Source organism: Ascaphus truei, chromosome 3 (genome assembly GCF_040206685.1).
Source record: "Ascaphus truei isolate aAscTru1 chromosome 3, aAscTru1.hap1, whole genome shotgun sequence".
Classification (NCBI taxonomy): domain Eukaryota; kingdom Metazoa; phylum Chordata; class Amphibia; order Anura; family Ascaphidae; genus Ascaphus; species Ascaphus truei.
The window spans coordinates 148523380-148542553 of NC_134485.1; the positions used below are offsets into that span (position 1 = coordinate 148523380).

Consider the following 19174-nt stretch of genomic DNA (forward strand, 5'->3'; position numbering starts at 1 on the left):
GTCTTTCAAATGTCTAACTATTGTAACCAAGTGCAGTAAAATTCTAGTAGCTTGACAAAGGTGGAAATCAGCAAAGTTTAACAGTGGGCATTTTATCAGTCTTCTTTTTATTTTAAAATGTTAATAATTTTCCCCATATGGTGAAGCGTGGATGACAGAAACTCTTTGCACATATACAGTTTGAGGACTTTTAACCTAATTTCCATCTGTTCTAGTGTCATTACACTAACTGCTTTATTTTTTTGCTGATAAATAAAAAACAGATCCTCTTTCCAACCCCAGACTGATAGTTCTAACAGAAGCAAAACATACAAAGAGGAGTATCCACATTACTTTTAAGTGACCATGATGGTATTTTGTGTTTTGACAAGATTAAACAAATAGAGCCTTTAAATAATCACAATTAAAGAACAAAGAATCTGATAAGATATTGAAAATATTTAAATAAGATTATATTTTGTAAATAATGTTATTCATTTATCTGATAGATATAAACGTGCTGTCTTTGTGTCTGATAAATAATGTGCAACCGGTCACATTTGCAAGTAGTTGGGAACATATTGGCGCAGTTAAATATTTGTGGCTTGGGGACAAAGAATATTTTCAGTTTATTTCGTAATCCTTATAAAGGAATTTGAATGGGAAAGTTCAAAGAGGGGAACTTGACAGCTTTTCTATGCAGTCACTTGCTCTGTTTACATATCATAAGTGTTTTAAACTTTTTATAATGCTCAGGGAAAAAAACCCACTGCTCTGATGACGTGAGAATTGTAGAGCTGAATACACAGATCAATGAACACCAGTAGCCAAGCAAGTTACAATAACTTTGAAGACAGTTGAATGCAATAACATTCCTTTTCATGTTTCATATTAATTACAGTATATGTAAACGTTGTACTAGTACACCTCAAGTCTTTTGTTAATGAATTACCTTAACTAATTATATAATTAGCGCATAACAAAGAGATTGAAATAAGTAGCAGCAAAACTAATCGCATTAATTAAAGGTTGTGAAGAGAACATCTACAGAAAGCCTAGGAAAACGTGACATAATTGTTGGTTAAATAATAATTTGGCTACAATTAAGATCACTTCCTTTGAACTAACAAAGAGGAAGGTAGCATGTAACAGAAAATATACAAAATCAGTCTCATGATATGTTAAACATAACCAAAAGTGTATTAAAACAATGTATAGTACATTTGAGTTGTTTTCCATTGGTTAACGAGGGTCTTTATATAAGATGCAGTCAGGTATTGCGCTCAGTGGTCTGTGCATGATACTTGAAGAGCAGTCCTGGAAACCTTCATCAAAAACATCACTTACCAATAAATGTATACTTTTTACTCTATTATTTGGGGTTCTTTTAATAAAGGTACATTTCTCCTGGCTAACACTGGTTAATTACTAACGGGAAGTTATACCTTGAAAGCTTCCCTGGCATACTTCAAATGGAATGACTATAAAGGAGGAGGGGATTCAGAATTATATAAGAACGTGGCATCAGCTGTGATTACAAATTGAAAATAAAAAAAGTGCATTAAGTTGTAGGGCAACTTTATGGTCAACAGCATTTGCAGTATGTACTGTTAAACACACGTGTACACAGCTAACATTTGAGATGTTTTATTACTCGAGTTATGCTATGAATACAACCATTAAAAAACATGCAAAGATCCAACAATTGCAAATAATGTATTATATATATATATATATATACATATATATATATATAATATCGGATTGCATATAATGTTTATTATTTCAGGAGACATTGTCAGTAATCAAATTGTATTTTTCATAATATTTGTCTACCTTACTTTTTTCAATTAGCCTTATATCACATACAATTTTATTGTAAATCCATTTCTACGCTAATTTACTGTTATTTCAAAATTATTTTAGAGCTATGTAGATTACACTGTCTGGATACTAATTGTAAATAAAGCTTACAATGCTCTCATGCTGTCCATGAAATTAGAACCATATTGAATCATGTAATTAAGCCAATTCCCTTTCAAAAAGTGAACACAATCTATAAATTACCGCCTTTATCCTTCTTTCAAAATTGAGTCCAAATTCTTGAGTTTACACTAAAAGCATGTATTTTAACCTGGCCTATATCTGCGATAAGGTAAATCCTTGGGTCATAAATTTCTTTTCTTGTAGCCGGTTTGCATTTAATGGTGTAGACATTGGGGCTTCATTGAGAAGATTTCCATATATTCACAGATTGTTAGGTAGTGGTGACTCTCCAATGATGGAATTAATTAAAAACAGTGCACATCGTATTATTCATTATTTAGCTCTTTGACTTCTTGCTGCTTCAACAACTGCATAAACAATTTGTTAATCCCAATGAGGGTTATGCACTTCACAAAATGCTATTTGATCATTGAAATTGTGTGTGTATATGTATGTGTGTGTATATATATATATATATATATATATATATATATATATATATATATATATACACACACATACATATACACACACAATTTCAATGATCAAATAGCATTTTGTGAAGTGCATAACCCTCATTGGGATTAACAAATTGTTAATATATATATATACACATACATATACACACACAATTTCAATGATCAAATAGCATTTTGTGAAGTGCAAACGATACGATATGTGTGTGTGTGTGTGTGTGTGTGTATACACACACACACACACACACACACACACACACACACACACACACACACACACACACACACACACACACACACACACACACACACACACACACACACACATATCGTATGTATTGTATATACTGTATAGCACAGTATAGCACACTTGGACTTTTATCGAAATTCCACATGGATGATATGTTTTAGCTATTCGTGTTCTTCTATCTTTAAAATCTCATCGCTGACGTGAAATTGGCAAAAGATCGTGCGGTTGCTTTAAAGTAAGAAATCTGAGGATCCGTGTGTAGGATTCACCTCTATCCAGGGTGGACACAATTCCACCTGGGTTTAAAGATGTCCCTCGAGATCGCAGTGTCAATATTAACACACAAAAGAATTTAGCAATGAAATATAAACATTTCGAGGTTATTAGAGGCTCTGGAAATGATACTGGTTTATTAGCTTCTCATAGAGATGGTTATTTCCACTTTTTTGCATTAGTTGTGTGTTTGAAGTTAATACAGGTCCTCCATGAATGGATAGTTAATGCCAAAATCCAACATCAGTATAAAATAAAGTTGCACAAATAACCCGGGAAACTTCCACTGCAGCTGAACCAAATCAAATACTCGCACGGACTTCCATGTTTGATCTTTGACTAATGGATCCAGAACAACGCCCAAAAATAAACATGACATTTTATTTTATAAGCCGATTTATTAATTAATTTGTTCTATTCACAGGATGTTCAAGAAATACTAAGAAAAGTATGCTCTAAAATAAATGCACCAGCACATTTTAAGATGATAACAATAAATGTATACAAATTGTTCAATTATATTATCTTCTACTATTAGCTCCAGTCATACAACAATGGGGAGTAATGTTGCATTTAAGGAAAATTAACAGTTATACCATTGTATACAGCACTGCTATTATTACAAATATATTTAACTCCATTAAATCATGTAAGGGTGACATTTGGGTAGAAATGAGCACATGAATGACCTTGGCTTTTAATCAAATAGATGTGCACTATGCAACACTGAAAACACAAAGAATTAACTTTTACTTCTGCACGGAAACATATTTGTTTAATAGTATTCTTCAGGGCCCTAAAATAGAGGTATTAATCATGAGGCGTGGTCCACATATAATTGTTAAAAGTTTGAGTATAATCTATGTTGGTTGCCTTTCTGGAGTTCTTACCAGGCCATGTGAATGCTTCATCCTAGTCCCTGGAAAACATCACTTTATCTTCCCTTGTGCCATTTTTTTGAGAGTGGGAAAATGGTTCATTAAGTGGTTGACCCCTGTATAGGTTTTCTGCTCCTGTTCCCAATTTCTAGACCACGTGACGGTGGGAGTGAGTTTGGTTAAAATTCACTTTCAAGAAAATCTGATAAAATTTTTGCCATAAAGAATCAGTAGTTTTATAGCATTGTCTTTCTTAAACTCTCGGTATGCTGGAGAATTGGTCGCCTGTGCAAATTTGAGATTGTGAGGAAAAAAAGAATTTAAACGTCCCACTCAGAAGATCACCGCTGATATAGTTGGTAAGAATTCTCTCTTTATATTCTTCTTTAGTATTTAATACAGTATAACATAAAAGAATACATTAAATGAATGTTAAGGGATTTGGAATTCTAGATTCGAATATATTTCTCCATTATTCTTTTATTTTTATTGCCTCTCGTACTTTCTTTTTCCTAATTTCTCATTTACTCCCCTCTATTATTCCCATTGTCTGCATATACAGATTTTGACAACTCTTACTGAAGCAACATGAAAACGATAATGTGTTTGGTGTATCACAAATGCCAGAAGACTGCATAGATCTATTTTTCTAGATAAAGGGGCAAATAGCGTTGGCTCAACCACACAATATTTAGAACTGTTACTTAAGGGTTTATTATGGAAATTTAGAAGACATCATCGGTCTTAAATGATTAATACAAGACGCGTATACATACTCGTTACATCTTATATGAAAGCTGTTATTAATATTGATTAATTCAATGTATAATCCAGCTGAAAAGTTATTGCTTTACTTGGTATTTAAAACACATTATTTATTCAGATTTTAAAGAGCATCTCTACATTAAAAAATGCAATGTATTATATTGAAAATGAATTATTTTATGATTCAAAATATACTACCTTGATATACTTCTTTTTGTATTTATTTTTTATAAATGCCTATATAGGTTTGTTTTGGAATTAATGGATTTCCATTGAATGCCAACATTTGACTAAGTTTTTTTGCTCTTCATTTATATAAACTTCAGTTTTACTGCATCAATACGTTCCTATTTCGGTGGCTGCATTACAATTGAATTGAGATCTTTTAACAATACAACAATGGCGCTATTAGCTGCCCAATCAAAAAGGGATTAAAAATAAGGAAAATTGGAGATGCTTCTAGTTATCAGTTTTAAACAGATGAGGGCTTTGGATCATCCCAATTAGTTTCAGCAATCAGCGCGGTCATGGTGAACAAGACAAAAACGTGTATTATTTAGTGTATACAGTAATTAAAACATTTTTTAAAAAGTATACGTTTTAGGCGAAAAAAATTAACTACCTAACAAATTGCGATTAACCATTTTTATGACTGCTGTTTTTCTATGAAAGTCAAGGAGGTCACCATAACTCAAAATGAACTTTTTTTTAAAAAAAAAACCACGTACAAAATATGTGAGAGGCATTCTAAGAAAATGTAGCAGGAGTGGTTTCTATTTGAGTAAATATGAGTGGAGTAAAAAGAGCAATTATGTTGAGGGAGCTTTGGTCCAGACCCCTTACAAATTTCTCACACAGATCAGCATAGTGGAAGGACCATTTTATCCCAACAGTAGTTGGGTAAATGCAATGAAAGTGGAGAGAAAATACCATCAGTCTTGTAATTTGTTTGGTTCTAGCTGTGTTGGACACTGCCCTGTGTCTTTCAAAATTTACGCTGAACACAACCTGTAGTCAATACATTGAAGCAGGACCTTAAAATGTAGTAATATCCACTAGCATGACATTCCACAGACTTTCCAAAATATTTATTTATTACCGTCTAGATGGTTGGCTCCTTAATAGCCTTTGGCACTAACTGAATAGTTTGCTTTGTTTGGTGATATATAGCCAATAGCAGAGTCAAGTCATGCCATTGTTCAGAACTGACTAAGAAACCATATTTCCAACACCAAGCATTAACCTTTTCCCCCAAATTAAAAAATAATAATTTTAACTTAATTTTGATTTTATTGAAAACTGCCCACTTGACCATGTTTATAATTTAACTGTAAGCAATTTCTAATTCGGCAGAAATATTTGGGACATAATCTATTTTTTTTTGTTTGTTCCCAGGTCATACTCTCTTTTGACATTGTGTAATCGTTGCATTATTTATAGCTATTATCATCATTATGTTAATAATAAATCGTTAAGCTTTGTTAGCTAGCCTTAATTCAAATTTGCTTTTACATGTGGTGAATCTAAACATCCGTCTATCAGTATATTTAAATATTCTGTAGTGGAAAGCTGGACACAAAAGAGACAGGAGACATATCTGCCATCACCATCATATGATGTGATAGATAGATAGATGGATGGATGGATGGATGGATGGATGGATGGATGGATGGATAGATGGATGGATAGTATCAGTATACTTGTAACCCTAAAGATCTATATTGAAAAATATAACATAATGTGGTTTAAAAAATATCGCAGATTTTGTTATTCTATCTCTGGGTTTCTGTTAGTTTTGCTTTGCCTTTAGTGAATTTACATAAAGAATATTCACTAAGTGCAAATTGCCATTAGTGAATTTAATTAGTCATTGCCAATTTTTCTGTAAAAAAATGCATTACTTTATTTTAGAGTTAAATATTAAGAATACAATACTGTTTTTTTTACTTCTTGTTTTTTTTATTGTTGAATGGTAATATACTGTACCACCGCTTCAGTTATATATCCTTACGTTTTCCGCTTATCACAAAACATTTTATAATAATGTATTGTTAGACACTAACATTGTACATATTTACAACTGCAAATATCATCTGGATTTGCACTATGACTACCTGCAATAGAGATCTTACACGTTTGTATCTCGGGCAGGAAGATGAATGCATTGAAAAAAATAATTAAATAAACAAATTATAATATATATATATATATATATATATATATATATATATATATATATATATATATATATATATATATATATATATATATATATGCTCACAAGTTATCTTTTTATTTGCTATATATATATAAAAGTTATCTTTTTATTTCCTATATATATATATATCTCCACCATTAGCATATAGGTGACACATTTTATATATATATACACACACATACATACATACATACATACATACATACATACATACATACATACATACAATCTGCGATGTCAAAAGACTTCCTGACTTAAGATGTTAAATGAAAAAATACATTGTATTGTTATTTTTTTTTCATATTTGAAAAAATAAAAATGTATGAAAACACAGAAAATTAAGTAATATAATAATATTTCCACACTTCTGTACATTAACTGAAAACTCCAACTTTGCTTTTACCCATGCTGAATTTTCCAAGCCATGCATAATTTACGTTAGTTTTAAATTATGTATGGTGTATAAATTGTTGCTACAGTGTATGCCCTTACAACCTATTTCCTGCCGAATGGTCCATTAATTTAATGGGTCAACGCATCACCGAACTAATAGGAAAAGACTAGAGATATCATTGAATTAACAGTCAATACAGTATGACAATATAATATGTTCGCACAGATTATACTGTATATTCACACACACATATTCTCTCGTGAACTCTAAAACCCAGTGATATTTGATATAATATCAAAGAAACTAACAGCATCATATATATTAATGGAAAACGTTCATTAAAGCCCTGTAATACTTTAAAAATATATACAAAATCCAGTGCATTTGTTCTGGCTAGTGGAAGATTGCCAATAAGCTTTGATAAATGTGAAGATATAATAGTTGCCTGATCGTTATTTTCTGCCATTTCGTGCAATACACCCACAGCACCATCGGGAAACATTGTAGTTCTCATAAATGTAAAGTTATGAGCAAAGTTCTTAATCAACACTGATTATTTTTCACCAAAGCCCAGGTCTCAACTTTGCCAATGTACATTAATTACATCGCCTTTACAACTTGATTCTACAGTGCAGCCAGTAAGGGGAAGGTGTGCAAATGGTAAAACATACCTGTTCAGTTCTGATGCCTGCATAAGGCAAGCATCAGATAAAGGGTGTCCCTCATCAACTTGTATAGGTTTTTTTTAGAGAATGCATTATCTTGCAGACCTTGGGCAGATAGGTAGGAGTTATTAATATACATTTAATGGTCAGAGGGGCCAGTTATGAATTGAGGTGGGAGTTATTTGCGTGAAGCAGTAGCATGATGTTATATGGAAAGGACCAAACAGTTAACATTTCTGCATATGATATTGCTGGAGCTGAGTCCTATTGGGACTGATTGACAGTAGCAACGTCAGCAGGAGGGGGAGACTGAAAGGGGAGGGAGAAAGAAGGCCAAATATTCTATCTCTGAGAAACATTTTTTTAGAGAAGATCAAGGAGAAGTTTCCGTGGGATCTGGGAATGTCTCCTCTCTCCTCTGTATGCTCACTGATCAGAATGCATCCACTGAGCCGAAATCATTTGACCGGTGCCACCAGCTGCCTTTAAGCCTCATATGAAGCTGACCCACATCCCTCAACCCACAGCTCCTAAACCATCCTCGGTCAGACTCGGTCAGGCAGAACCTAAGCCGGATCCTGACCCATCTTCTCTGCCATTGCAATAACAAAATAAGGGATCAGGATTTCAAATTCTCAGCAGTTTTCCCCAGGAAATGCTGCTTCCCCAAATTTGGATGCCCTTATCAAAGATATAAGAGAAGTTTAAAAGAACTTCGACCCTCTGCAATCAGTGTAAGTGTCTCAGTCACCTTTTAATCCCCTTTGCTTGTGATGCTTAATTGCTTATATTTTATGTTGACGGAGAAAGGATACAAAACAAAGAGCAAAAGGGACATGGGAAGGGAATATGTCTCTAAGTGCCTTTGTTTGTACAGTACCGTATAAATTATATACTTTGTGAAATATACGTACTGGCCTTAAAACGTATACTGAAAGTGTGTAGGAGCCTTACATTCTTTATGCATGTAAACTTATAGTAGTTTTCCTTTCTGCTAATGTAATACATAAAACCGCCATTTTAATATATTATTATATACTAAGAAAAACTGAAAGGCTTTGAAAAAGTAAAATTGATATTACAATATTTAAATCTCAAAAATAAAACGACGTATCATAGACTAATCACATTGCAGTGTAAACCGTGTATAGATGCCTTAGGACTCAGAGCCATCCAATGGTACAATCTGCAGGTATACAATCTTCACGTTTCAGTCTAGTCTATAGTTCCTCCCCTCCTCCACTTCCACATTATGTTTGATGAGTTTTGTGCTATAACTGCTAGCTACAGTAGGTGCTTTACATTACACATTTGGCCGGTTTCTCCTCGAAGTCGCTATTTGAAGCATAAGATTTACTAGCAGTTTTTCCATAAGATAAGGGTCTTTCAAGTGTTCTGCATTATCTATATACTTTTCAGATAAAGAAAGCCTTCACTGCATTACACACGTTGTGTGAACAAACGTGCACACAACTAAACATTTATATTCGGAAAACTACATATACTTTAATATAGCTTTCTACATTGTATTTTGAAATCAACGATATCAAAAATACAAACAGCAGAAACAACATAGTAATAATAAAAATAATCATAATAAATGTATAGTTCCAGTCAATATATATAAATATAATTCTAAACATTACTAAGAACACATACATACTAGTAACATTCCAAATAGTCTTAATTATTAATCTACAAATAAACCTTGTATTAGTTTGATGATGATGATGATGATGATGATGATGATGATGATGATGATGATGATGATGATGATGATGATGATAATAAGAACGATGATGAATATTATTACAGAGTTTTTTCTTGACTACAATATATTTACAATATTTCTACAAATTAATAACACCTAAAAGAATAGACAGATTTAAACTAATATATATATGAATGGGAAATATTATATTTAGTATACAAGTTTGATTGCATTATTCTATTCCTTTTTTTTTTTAAATAATTTTGCTAAAAGATTCACATTTGGTCTACATTTGAATAACAACGTGCTTCTATGAGCTCCCCAACTTGTGGATCAGACTGCACATGCCTCTTTTCCTTCTATTAAGTGGCACCAAATATAATGAGAAAATTTAAAACAATGGGGTATTTGGCTCATTGAGACTCAGCTCACTGCAAAGGTGTCTCTTTGAATGACAGTGGGTGAGCGCCACTATTGAACTTACTTTGACGTCTAGTCACTTTTGTTTTTCTAAGAGGTTATGTGCTTTGGTAGCAAGACAAAGGCAATTGTTTTTCCAAAATCCTTCACATTTTTATGAACGGTGGCACAAGACATTTTTCTTAAATTGCCTTACGTTAACAATAGTTGAAATACAAATCATAAGAAAAAGACAATGTGTGCCTAAAGCATCAGTCTGTTTAAAAAGAGCTATTTGAACACACACACACACACACACACACACACACACACACACACACACACACACACACACACACACACACACACACACACACACACACACACACACACACACACACACACACACACACAACCCCCCCCCCCATAATATACGATTATGCCATATGTGCAACATTGAGATTGTGCGAGGTTTGTTTTGTTTGTTTTTCAAATAAAAAAGAAGTGGTGTTTGTTGCTAAATATTTTTCTAATTTTAAAGGATTTTTCTTCTTAGAAATGAAGCCTTGGACATGTAGGAGTTATGTATCAAAGTCTCCCGGCAGCAAAAGTGAGGTAACAAAAATAGAATTTGCACCACATTTATCAGAGATTATCCCATCGGGGTTTTTTTTTTTTACCTAATCTGCAGCCATGATTTCTTGATATCTAACCCCACGTGTATTTTAATACTTTAGTAACTATTTGTTTTATATCTTTGAAGTACTAATACACAAAAACTACACATACCTCTGATTAATAAAATAGTTTAAACAAATCAATGTAGTTGAAAGAGTTTTCGTTTTGGCTTCTACATTTTACAAATCATAGATACAATTAATTACTGCAATTTTTACATCACATATTTTGTATTATTTCTGAATGTTTTAGTGGGAACAGCGATTACAGATTTTTAAAAAATAACGTAATTTTGAATTTCAGTAGAGTGAAATCCAATGAACATTTACCATATTATTTGGCATCTTCCTATTTACTTTAAAGCTCAAAGTGGTTTTAACTTTCTTACTTCACATTATGCTTCCTTGGTGTTAGGTTATGTAATTATTAATTAGTGTATGTGATTCATTTAAAATATTAGATTAGTGAACATATTAATCTAGTTTTTCGCTAAGAAAAGCAATTGAAAAGAAATAAAAGACGGCGAAAAATGTGTTGGTGCACCCTTAAATGCTACTAAAATAGGAAGCAGAAAAATAGTCCTAAAGATTATGGACACTTTGGCCCTATTGAAGATAGTGAAGATCTGCAGTAGTGCACTGCTAGGAATACTGGTTTAAAGGCAAAAGTGAACTGAATAACATTTTTTTCTTTGATACATATGATGGAATTGTTTTGTCCCAGAATTGCTCAAATTTTGCCTTCTTGGATATAACCCATAATATTTTCTACTCTAATGAATGGAAGTTGATGAATTGTTAACTGTGGATGACCCCTCTTCTCACTATATTGAATGTGTGTGGTTGGGAGGTGATGTATAACATCCCAATATATACATTTTTTTGTAGTAAAGGCTAATAGTGACTAATTATCATTCAAATTGCTTAACTCATCAGCAAATATCAAGCCTACATTCTATCTAAATATGTTTTCTCAAGTAAACATTTAAACAAAAAAGGTTATTTTGCGGAAGCCAAAATAATTCTGAAAAATGTATTTTCTATTGCCACTGTATGTGGCTGATACTTTAATATGCCACCGTGGCTAATATTAAATTAAGGTTAAAAAAAAAAGCAAAAAAAAAAGCAAAAAAACCGATGGGCTCTTCAGATTCCAACAATGGATGATTTTTCTGAAGGTTTAAATGGAAACACCGATTTCTAAATATTTCAAATGTTCATGATGTTAAATTTCTTTTGGAAAATTGAAAAATGCCAAGATTTGGGTACTTTCAGTACGCCCCCTTCTCAATACAAAATGTTGAGCTTGAATGCATGTTCTGAATCATACCTTTTCTTGGACCAACATTACAAATCTACAAAGGTGCTCTCTTGATTTCCCCTAAAGAAAAGACCCAAATGATCTTGAAACCTTTGCACGTCTTTGTACAACTGTCATGTTGTTCCAATTAAAAGAATTATGTGAAGAATCTGGCTTCTCATATAGCTCTGCGGCTGCCAGAGCTGCATTCTGAATTCCATCAAGTTACAATATGTTTTGTTGTCATACAATGCCAGCAAATGTTTAATCCAAAGGAGGTGAGACAAGTCACCTGTACAACCGCGTGATGTTGGACCTTCTGAAATGATTTTGGCTGAATGCTGGTTCGACATAAGCATAACACACATAGATTTGCTTGCCTCGCACAGGGGTTGACTGCAAAGAAAAGTGCATTTCCCAGTAAAAGCCCAGGTTGATGAGCAACAGGTCCTACAGTGATGCTGTCATGCCTTATCTTTATTGGCTTTTCCCAGTCTCCTTCCAAGTTTAAGAGAGGTCCCCTTTTATCTTAGTGAGCTTGCACTTAAAATGTTTACACAGGAACATTTTTCTGTTCTACAATTATTAGCATGATGGCAAAATGTCTTCAGTGAGTAGTAAAATATAGATTGTTCTATCCCCCAAATATTTATCCAGAAAGCCCGAAGTAAAAATAAACAAACAAACAAACAAACAAAAAAAACCCAAAGCAAACTTGTACTAATTTCCATTAGGAAGCAGGTTTAAAACAATAATTGTAAGATTGTCCAAATAACTTCTTTGTATTTAAAAATGTATCCTATAGTAGGACAAAGAGTTATTGAAATGTGTATTAATATGTTAATGTTATAGTTTAATCACCACTGCATACACAGTGATGAATTTACTAATGGGAAATTAATGTTTTCTAAATAAACATGTATGGTAACGTTAAACAAAATCAAATTCAAACACACATGCATATAAACATAAAGTTTATATAACAATACACAATATCACAAATTTAAATGTGTGATATCTATCTATCTATCTATCTATCTATCTATCTATCTATCTATCTATCTATCTATCTATCTATCTATCTATCTATCTATCTATCTAGTACATAGGGCTAGATCCCCAGAGGTTTGCTATTTTTTTTAATGTTAAGTCATTTCAATTTAACATATCAATATCCATAATGCCTGCAAAGGTGGTTAGTGCAACAATGCCCTAGCATTTTACATAAAAATAATGGATACAACGTTTTCTTACTCATATGCAAATCATATGGTAATGAACAATTTACCTAACAATGTAGAGCTGTAAACTTCTGTTAATGTTAGCACATGATAATAATACTATGATATTTAGTACCTTCTAAAAGTTGCCCTTACTCAAATCCAGACTCTGATTATCATTGAGTTATTTCTTGGAATAGCCGAAAAGCAATGCAATGAGTATAGGACTTAACACTTTCATTACAAAAAGTTACATGTGTCATACAAAGATATATATTATGGATCATATCAATGTCTGAAACACATCATAAATTATATGATGATTTTTTTTGTGTGAACTAATATGGTATACAATGTAATAATGACTGTATAAAGTATGGGTGTACAATAATGCATATCTATACATACCTCAACAATATTCATAATTTCATTTTTATTAATGTACAACTAAAATATATGAAGGATGTCCTTTTTTAATTTATGTTAATTGTACATTAATAATATATATATTAATTAATATAGTTGAGATATGTATGATATACATTAATGTACACCCTTACTTTATACAGCTATTATTACATTATATATTATAATTAAGTGACAAAGTTAATAAGGGTAAAAAGTATACATTTGTCAATATATCATGGCATATTTAATAATGCATCTTAAAGTTTGACCAAAATGCAAGTGCAGGGTATTAGACAATGTGTATCTGAGACATGAAAATCCCAGTTACTACTATGCTACTACTTTAATGGATGGATGTTATTTTTCATATAATTAGCTTGAGGATCCCCGTTACTAATAAGAAGAATAAAATCCGTTCCCTATTTCAGAAACATAACCTTAATAGGTCAAAATTAGAAGAGCTCTGCGGATCTAGCCTATAGTTTACGGAACGCATAGCAATAATAGCTTGTCTGGGTGCTCCTGAAACTGAATTAGATAGTCAAAAAGTAGAAAACAATTCAGGCACTCACGGGGATTTAAAAAAAATGCAAAATAATAATTTAATCAATCAAAGTTTCGGTTTATATATAAGACTTACTGAAGTCAATTTTGCATTTTTTCAAGTCCCATGAGTGCCTGCATTTTTTCTTCCTCTTGACTATATATATGCTCACTTGCATGTCATTTCCAAGAATCCCTTGCTGCAGTTGAAGCACTATATGCTAGGTGATAATGGAAAATAGCAGGGTTCAAGACCTGTCTAAGACATGTGAATGTGCTCACAAGTAATATTTTTCTAATATATATATATATATATATATATATACATAACAAAAAAGTATCCATAAAGCAAGCACACGGGTATACCAAGAAAAGATATGTAAATTCAAATTTATTGATAATTAATAAAAACAGGGGGAGAAATATTAAAAAGGGAGGGGGTCTCCAAACTGACAATACTAATGACTTGGAGTGGGAGTGGTTGGAAGGGGACCCCTGACTTTTCACCATTAAGGACTTATTTGCATTTTGCTCTGTGCTACAGACTTTGATGATGAATTACGAATTCTATATGTGTTGCAACATGCTCTATATGTCTCAGGACTTATCCATCTGACACTGTTACTCTGAGCCTAGCTTAGCTTCAATTGAATGAGGTTTACTATATCCTTGTTTTCATTTCTTCAGGACACAGTTTCTGCCGCACTGTGTTCCTGTGTGTATTGCTACTTTAGCAATCAGTGTAATTTTTCCACCAACGTTCCTGCCTCCATGGTCATTAGAATTGTTAGTTTTGAGACCCCCCCTTTTTAATAATTCTCCCCCTGTTTTTATTAAATATAAAAAATTTGAATTTACATATCTTTTCTCGGTATACCCGTGTGCTTGCTTTATGGATACATTTTTGTTGTGTTATATTATCCTTATCCTTTGAGCACCACTGTCTATTGATATTTTATCATATACCTATGACAGTTATTGGGTAACCTTTACATTAGGCGTGCATGCGGTATACTATACACACACACACACACGCGCGCGCGTGCGCACACACACACACACACACACATACATACATAAATCTTGCCAAAAAGTAGAAAAATGCATATATATATATAAATATATATATATTGCATGTAATCACCAGCAAGGTGATAAAAAAGATAGCACTCACCAGGTTAGTCCAAATAAACTGTATTCAGAGTGTTCACACAAATTCCAACGTTCCGATCCTCCTCAAGGGATCTTTCTCAAGGGGGTGTGCGATGTCCGATTATCCGATGTCGGAACCGCTTATCCGATGCTCACCATCACGGATTAACATGGACACGCAATCCGACGGTCCGTTATCCGACGGTGGTTTGCAGGACGCATCACATCAGATAAGCGAGGACCGGCTTTGGGTGTGTGTGCGTATTTATATATATATATATATATAGATATATCTTTATCTATATATATATACACAAACATGAATGTGTGGGATGGTGATGAGTGTTCAGTTTTGTACTTAAAATATGCAGTTTCAGCAACCACAACACTAAGTTACGTCATGTAAATGCAAGCTACATTGCACACATCATTGAATATGACGAGATCCATGTTTATGGCTCTTTGTACTTGTTTCCATCACACCTTGATTCAACAACCCTTCCCATTTAATAGTCCTCTCCTATTCACTTTCACACAAACATAAATATTCATGGTGGAAGATGTGGATAATTGATCTGCTCTCTCATTGGTCTCACAATAAAAAAAAAAAAGAAAACATTCACATTAAAAAATATATCAGTTTAAGGACATTATAAAAGTGAAAGCTAGCAAAAACTTGAATGCTGCATAATTCTAGAAGCAGTCTATGGTATGGGTACAAAATACAACCACAACCACAAAACAATGGTTAATTAGACTGCATTAGGTAATAGTGGCAAACTTTTTCTTCCAGAACAATAAATTCTGATCTGAAAAATGCAATAATGACAAGTATTCTCTAGTAAAAGAGTTAAGGTCTGCAAAAATGAAAGGCAAGTGAAGCTCATTAAAATTAACTTTTGGAAGAGTACATGGTATCTTGTGTTAAAATCATGCAGGGAGTTGGGTTTATTTGGAATCGTAAAACTGATGTGCATAAATATACAAAGGAGAATGCACCTTATTTCTGAATTCCTATAAGAACTATAAAAGCCAGTGTGCGTAAAAATAAAGTGTGCATTATAAATAGAATTACAACTCGACTAAGTAATTTATAATACGGTTAATATTAGGAATGGAAGAACAATTGTGTTACCCTGAAATATAAAAGATCAACTTTTAATTGTGACAAAAAGAGCCTCCAATAATCAATGAGAAAAAAGCGTTATTCATTTTCACTATCCTTAGTTGCTAGAAGCCTTCAAAGAACACATTTATTTGCTGATTTATTATAATCAACCCGAATCCCTGTGTCTTTTTAACGAAATTAAATAATTCAGAGACATTAAACTTGTTGATAGGAAATTTAGGAGTACATATTTTACCCAGTTAAAAGGGTTGATTCATATTATGCATTCTCAGTATAGAGTTTCTAAAATGCAATCTTATACTGTTTAATGTAATTAACTGAAATTAAATGAAGCACGTCTAAACTTCAGCTGAAAAAATGCCTGGAAAAAAAACTAGAGCAGCCTCATAAAAGTAGAAATAAGCCACATGTCGGCCAAGTTTGAGCCACTGCATATCAGTCTGAAAGCACACACAGTACTTGTTTTCCAATAGCAGAATCCAATGGTTTTAGTCTTGCTCAGAAATATGTAAATAAAAAGATTAAAGTTAGATCTTACAGTGTAAGCTTAAACGTTTATTAAGGCTTTTCAAGATGTTTAAGTGCATCTGCCTTTGACATGAACGTGATTAGTGCTGGGATGTATAAATTAGAATATATCAGTCTTCATTTTAACCCTGTAGCTAAAAAAATAGGCCCAAACCCAAACCTTATACATCATGCTCGTAGAGGGCCTCAATCATTGAAAAAAAAAGAAGGTATTTTTAGCTAATTTTACTTGCATCTATCAAGCTTAATGTTTGTTTATCAAAGTTACTGTCTGCAAAATTGGGCAAAATCAATTCAACAAAGCCGCACCAGTTATCAAGTGTCAAAAACCCTTTGCCGTCTATTTATAAAAGTATTTGAGCTACAAAGCTGGTGAAAAAATTTGCATCAGAGAAGGAATTTCATACAAAGCAAATATAAGTGATGGAATTATTTACACCAGTTTGGGTCCAGTGGTGCCAGTTGGAGGTTTAATTAACACTCACTAATGGTATTTCTATTATTTTTCACTTGAACGAGCAAGAATCTGTGAAGGCGTTGTTTTATTTGCAATGCGTAGCAATTCAAATGAAAGTATTGTAAATAAGCGATGAATGAATATATATATATACAGCGGTCGACAAATCACCAACAAATCTACTCGCCAAACAAAAAAATCTACTCGCCACCTAGCACCACACGTGTGCTGCTTGGGCCAATAGGAGCTCGCCACAATGTTAAATCCACTCGCCCGGGGCGAGCAAATGTATAGGTTTGTCTGTATATATAACAATTTTCCCTTCTACTTTATGAACAAGGAGTAACATACCTGGTGTCTATTTGCACAAACGCCAAAACTGGCGTGGAAATCTAATTTATCAAGGAAAGTAAATAAATCATATTTTTTCCCAGTGCTTTTATTGCTCCAGTTTTGCAGCTGGTAAACTTTGATAAAGTCCCCCTAAAAAGATTCAGACTATCAACCTATCAATTTACACGTACCCATAGAGGTCTATTTACTAAAGTCTTCTGACTGCAAATCGGGGAAAAACTAGTGCCCATAAACAGCACTATTTTTATCAAAGAAAATGAGTCCCATTGAAAGGGATATGTTTTTCCGGTTTGATAACTCTAGTGCAAATGTCCTGCACTGGTTTTGCTGTAGCTTTGCATCCCAGATACCTTAGTAATTAACCCACTGGCATCTTGATATATGGTAATTTTTCTCCCAATGGCAATCAAGATAATAGGAACCAAATCTCTAATCTACTAATCTATCATTTTAAAACATGTACTGGGGGAGGATCTCTAAATCTGCACAAGCTATGCATATTTAAAAAAAATATAATGCATACCCAATACAGGGGACTATCTATCTATGCAAAAGTGGTGCAATTCTGGGGCAAAACAACCTGCACTAGATGTATTAAAGGACAAAAATAGTATTACTTTCCATGAGAATGTTGCATTTGATAAATATGTAGCAGATTTCCTACCATCCCTCCCCGCCCCACCAAGAAATGAACCACTTTTGCCTTGGTACATATGCCCCATAATGTAATGTATGCAGTACATTAAATTGCATTTTTATAAGATTGCCTAATACCACCAGTGAATTGAAGTTATTAAAGACAAGTTAATTTTGAGGGTTATTTTATCAAAGTCTCCTGGCTACAAAATTGGGATCAAGTACTAATCTCCTATATATGAAGAGAAGAGACCAGCACTCTGGAAGACATAAAAAATGTCAAATTTATTGAAGGCAATCGACATTTCGGTCAGTCATTTAGACCTTTGTCAACGGTCTAAGTGACTGATCGAAACGTCTATTGTTTTCACTAAATGTCGTCATTTTTCATTAATCCTCTGGGGTGCTGCTCTCTTCTCTTCATATATAGGAGATTTGTACCTTGCTACTATTCACGCCGGTTGGCGGTGGGCATGCACCCGCGGCATTTTTTGCAAGACAGTGTAAAGAGAGTTTGAAGAGAGAGTTATATTCTCCCATCTAGTACAAAATTGGGAAAACACTGTCAGGAGTCTCTGATATAATTTTAACACTATAATCAATTATATCTCATGCATTAAAAGCAGAAATCTGCTCTACTCTTCATAAAAATAAATGTCTCCTTTCTTTTTACCATTGAAAATTGTTTTTGCTGCAGTTTTTAACAATCCTGAGCTTTTCAAATTCTGTATTTGAATACCTAAGATTGTTATAAAATACTATTGCTGACAATGTGC

General features: G+C 33.1%; 1 protein-coding gene across 1 annotated transcript in view; it reads left to right on the forward strand.

The window, feature by feature from the left end:
• The first annotated feature begins 8268 nt into the window (after positions 1-8268).
• TBX4 (T-box transcription factor 4) overlaps positions 8269-19174 on the forward strand; it is a 490915-nt gene continuing 480009 nt past the window's right edge. The window contains exons 1-2 of the mRNA XM_075593341.1: positions 8269-8618; positions 10551-10609. Of these exons, the coding sequence (XP_075449456.1) occupies positions 10553-10609 (57 nt within the window). The 5' untranslated portion in view covers positions 8269-8618; positions 10551-10552. The remainder of the gene's footprint in view (positions 8619-10550; positions 10610-19174) is intronic.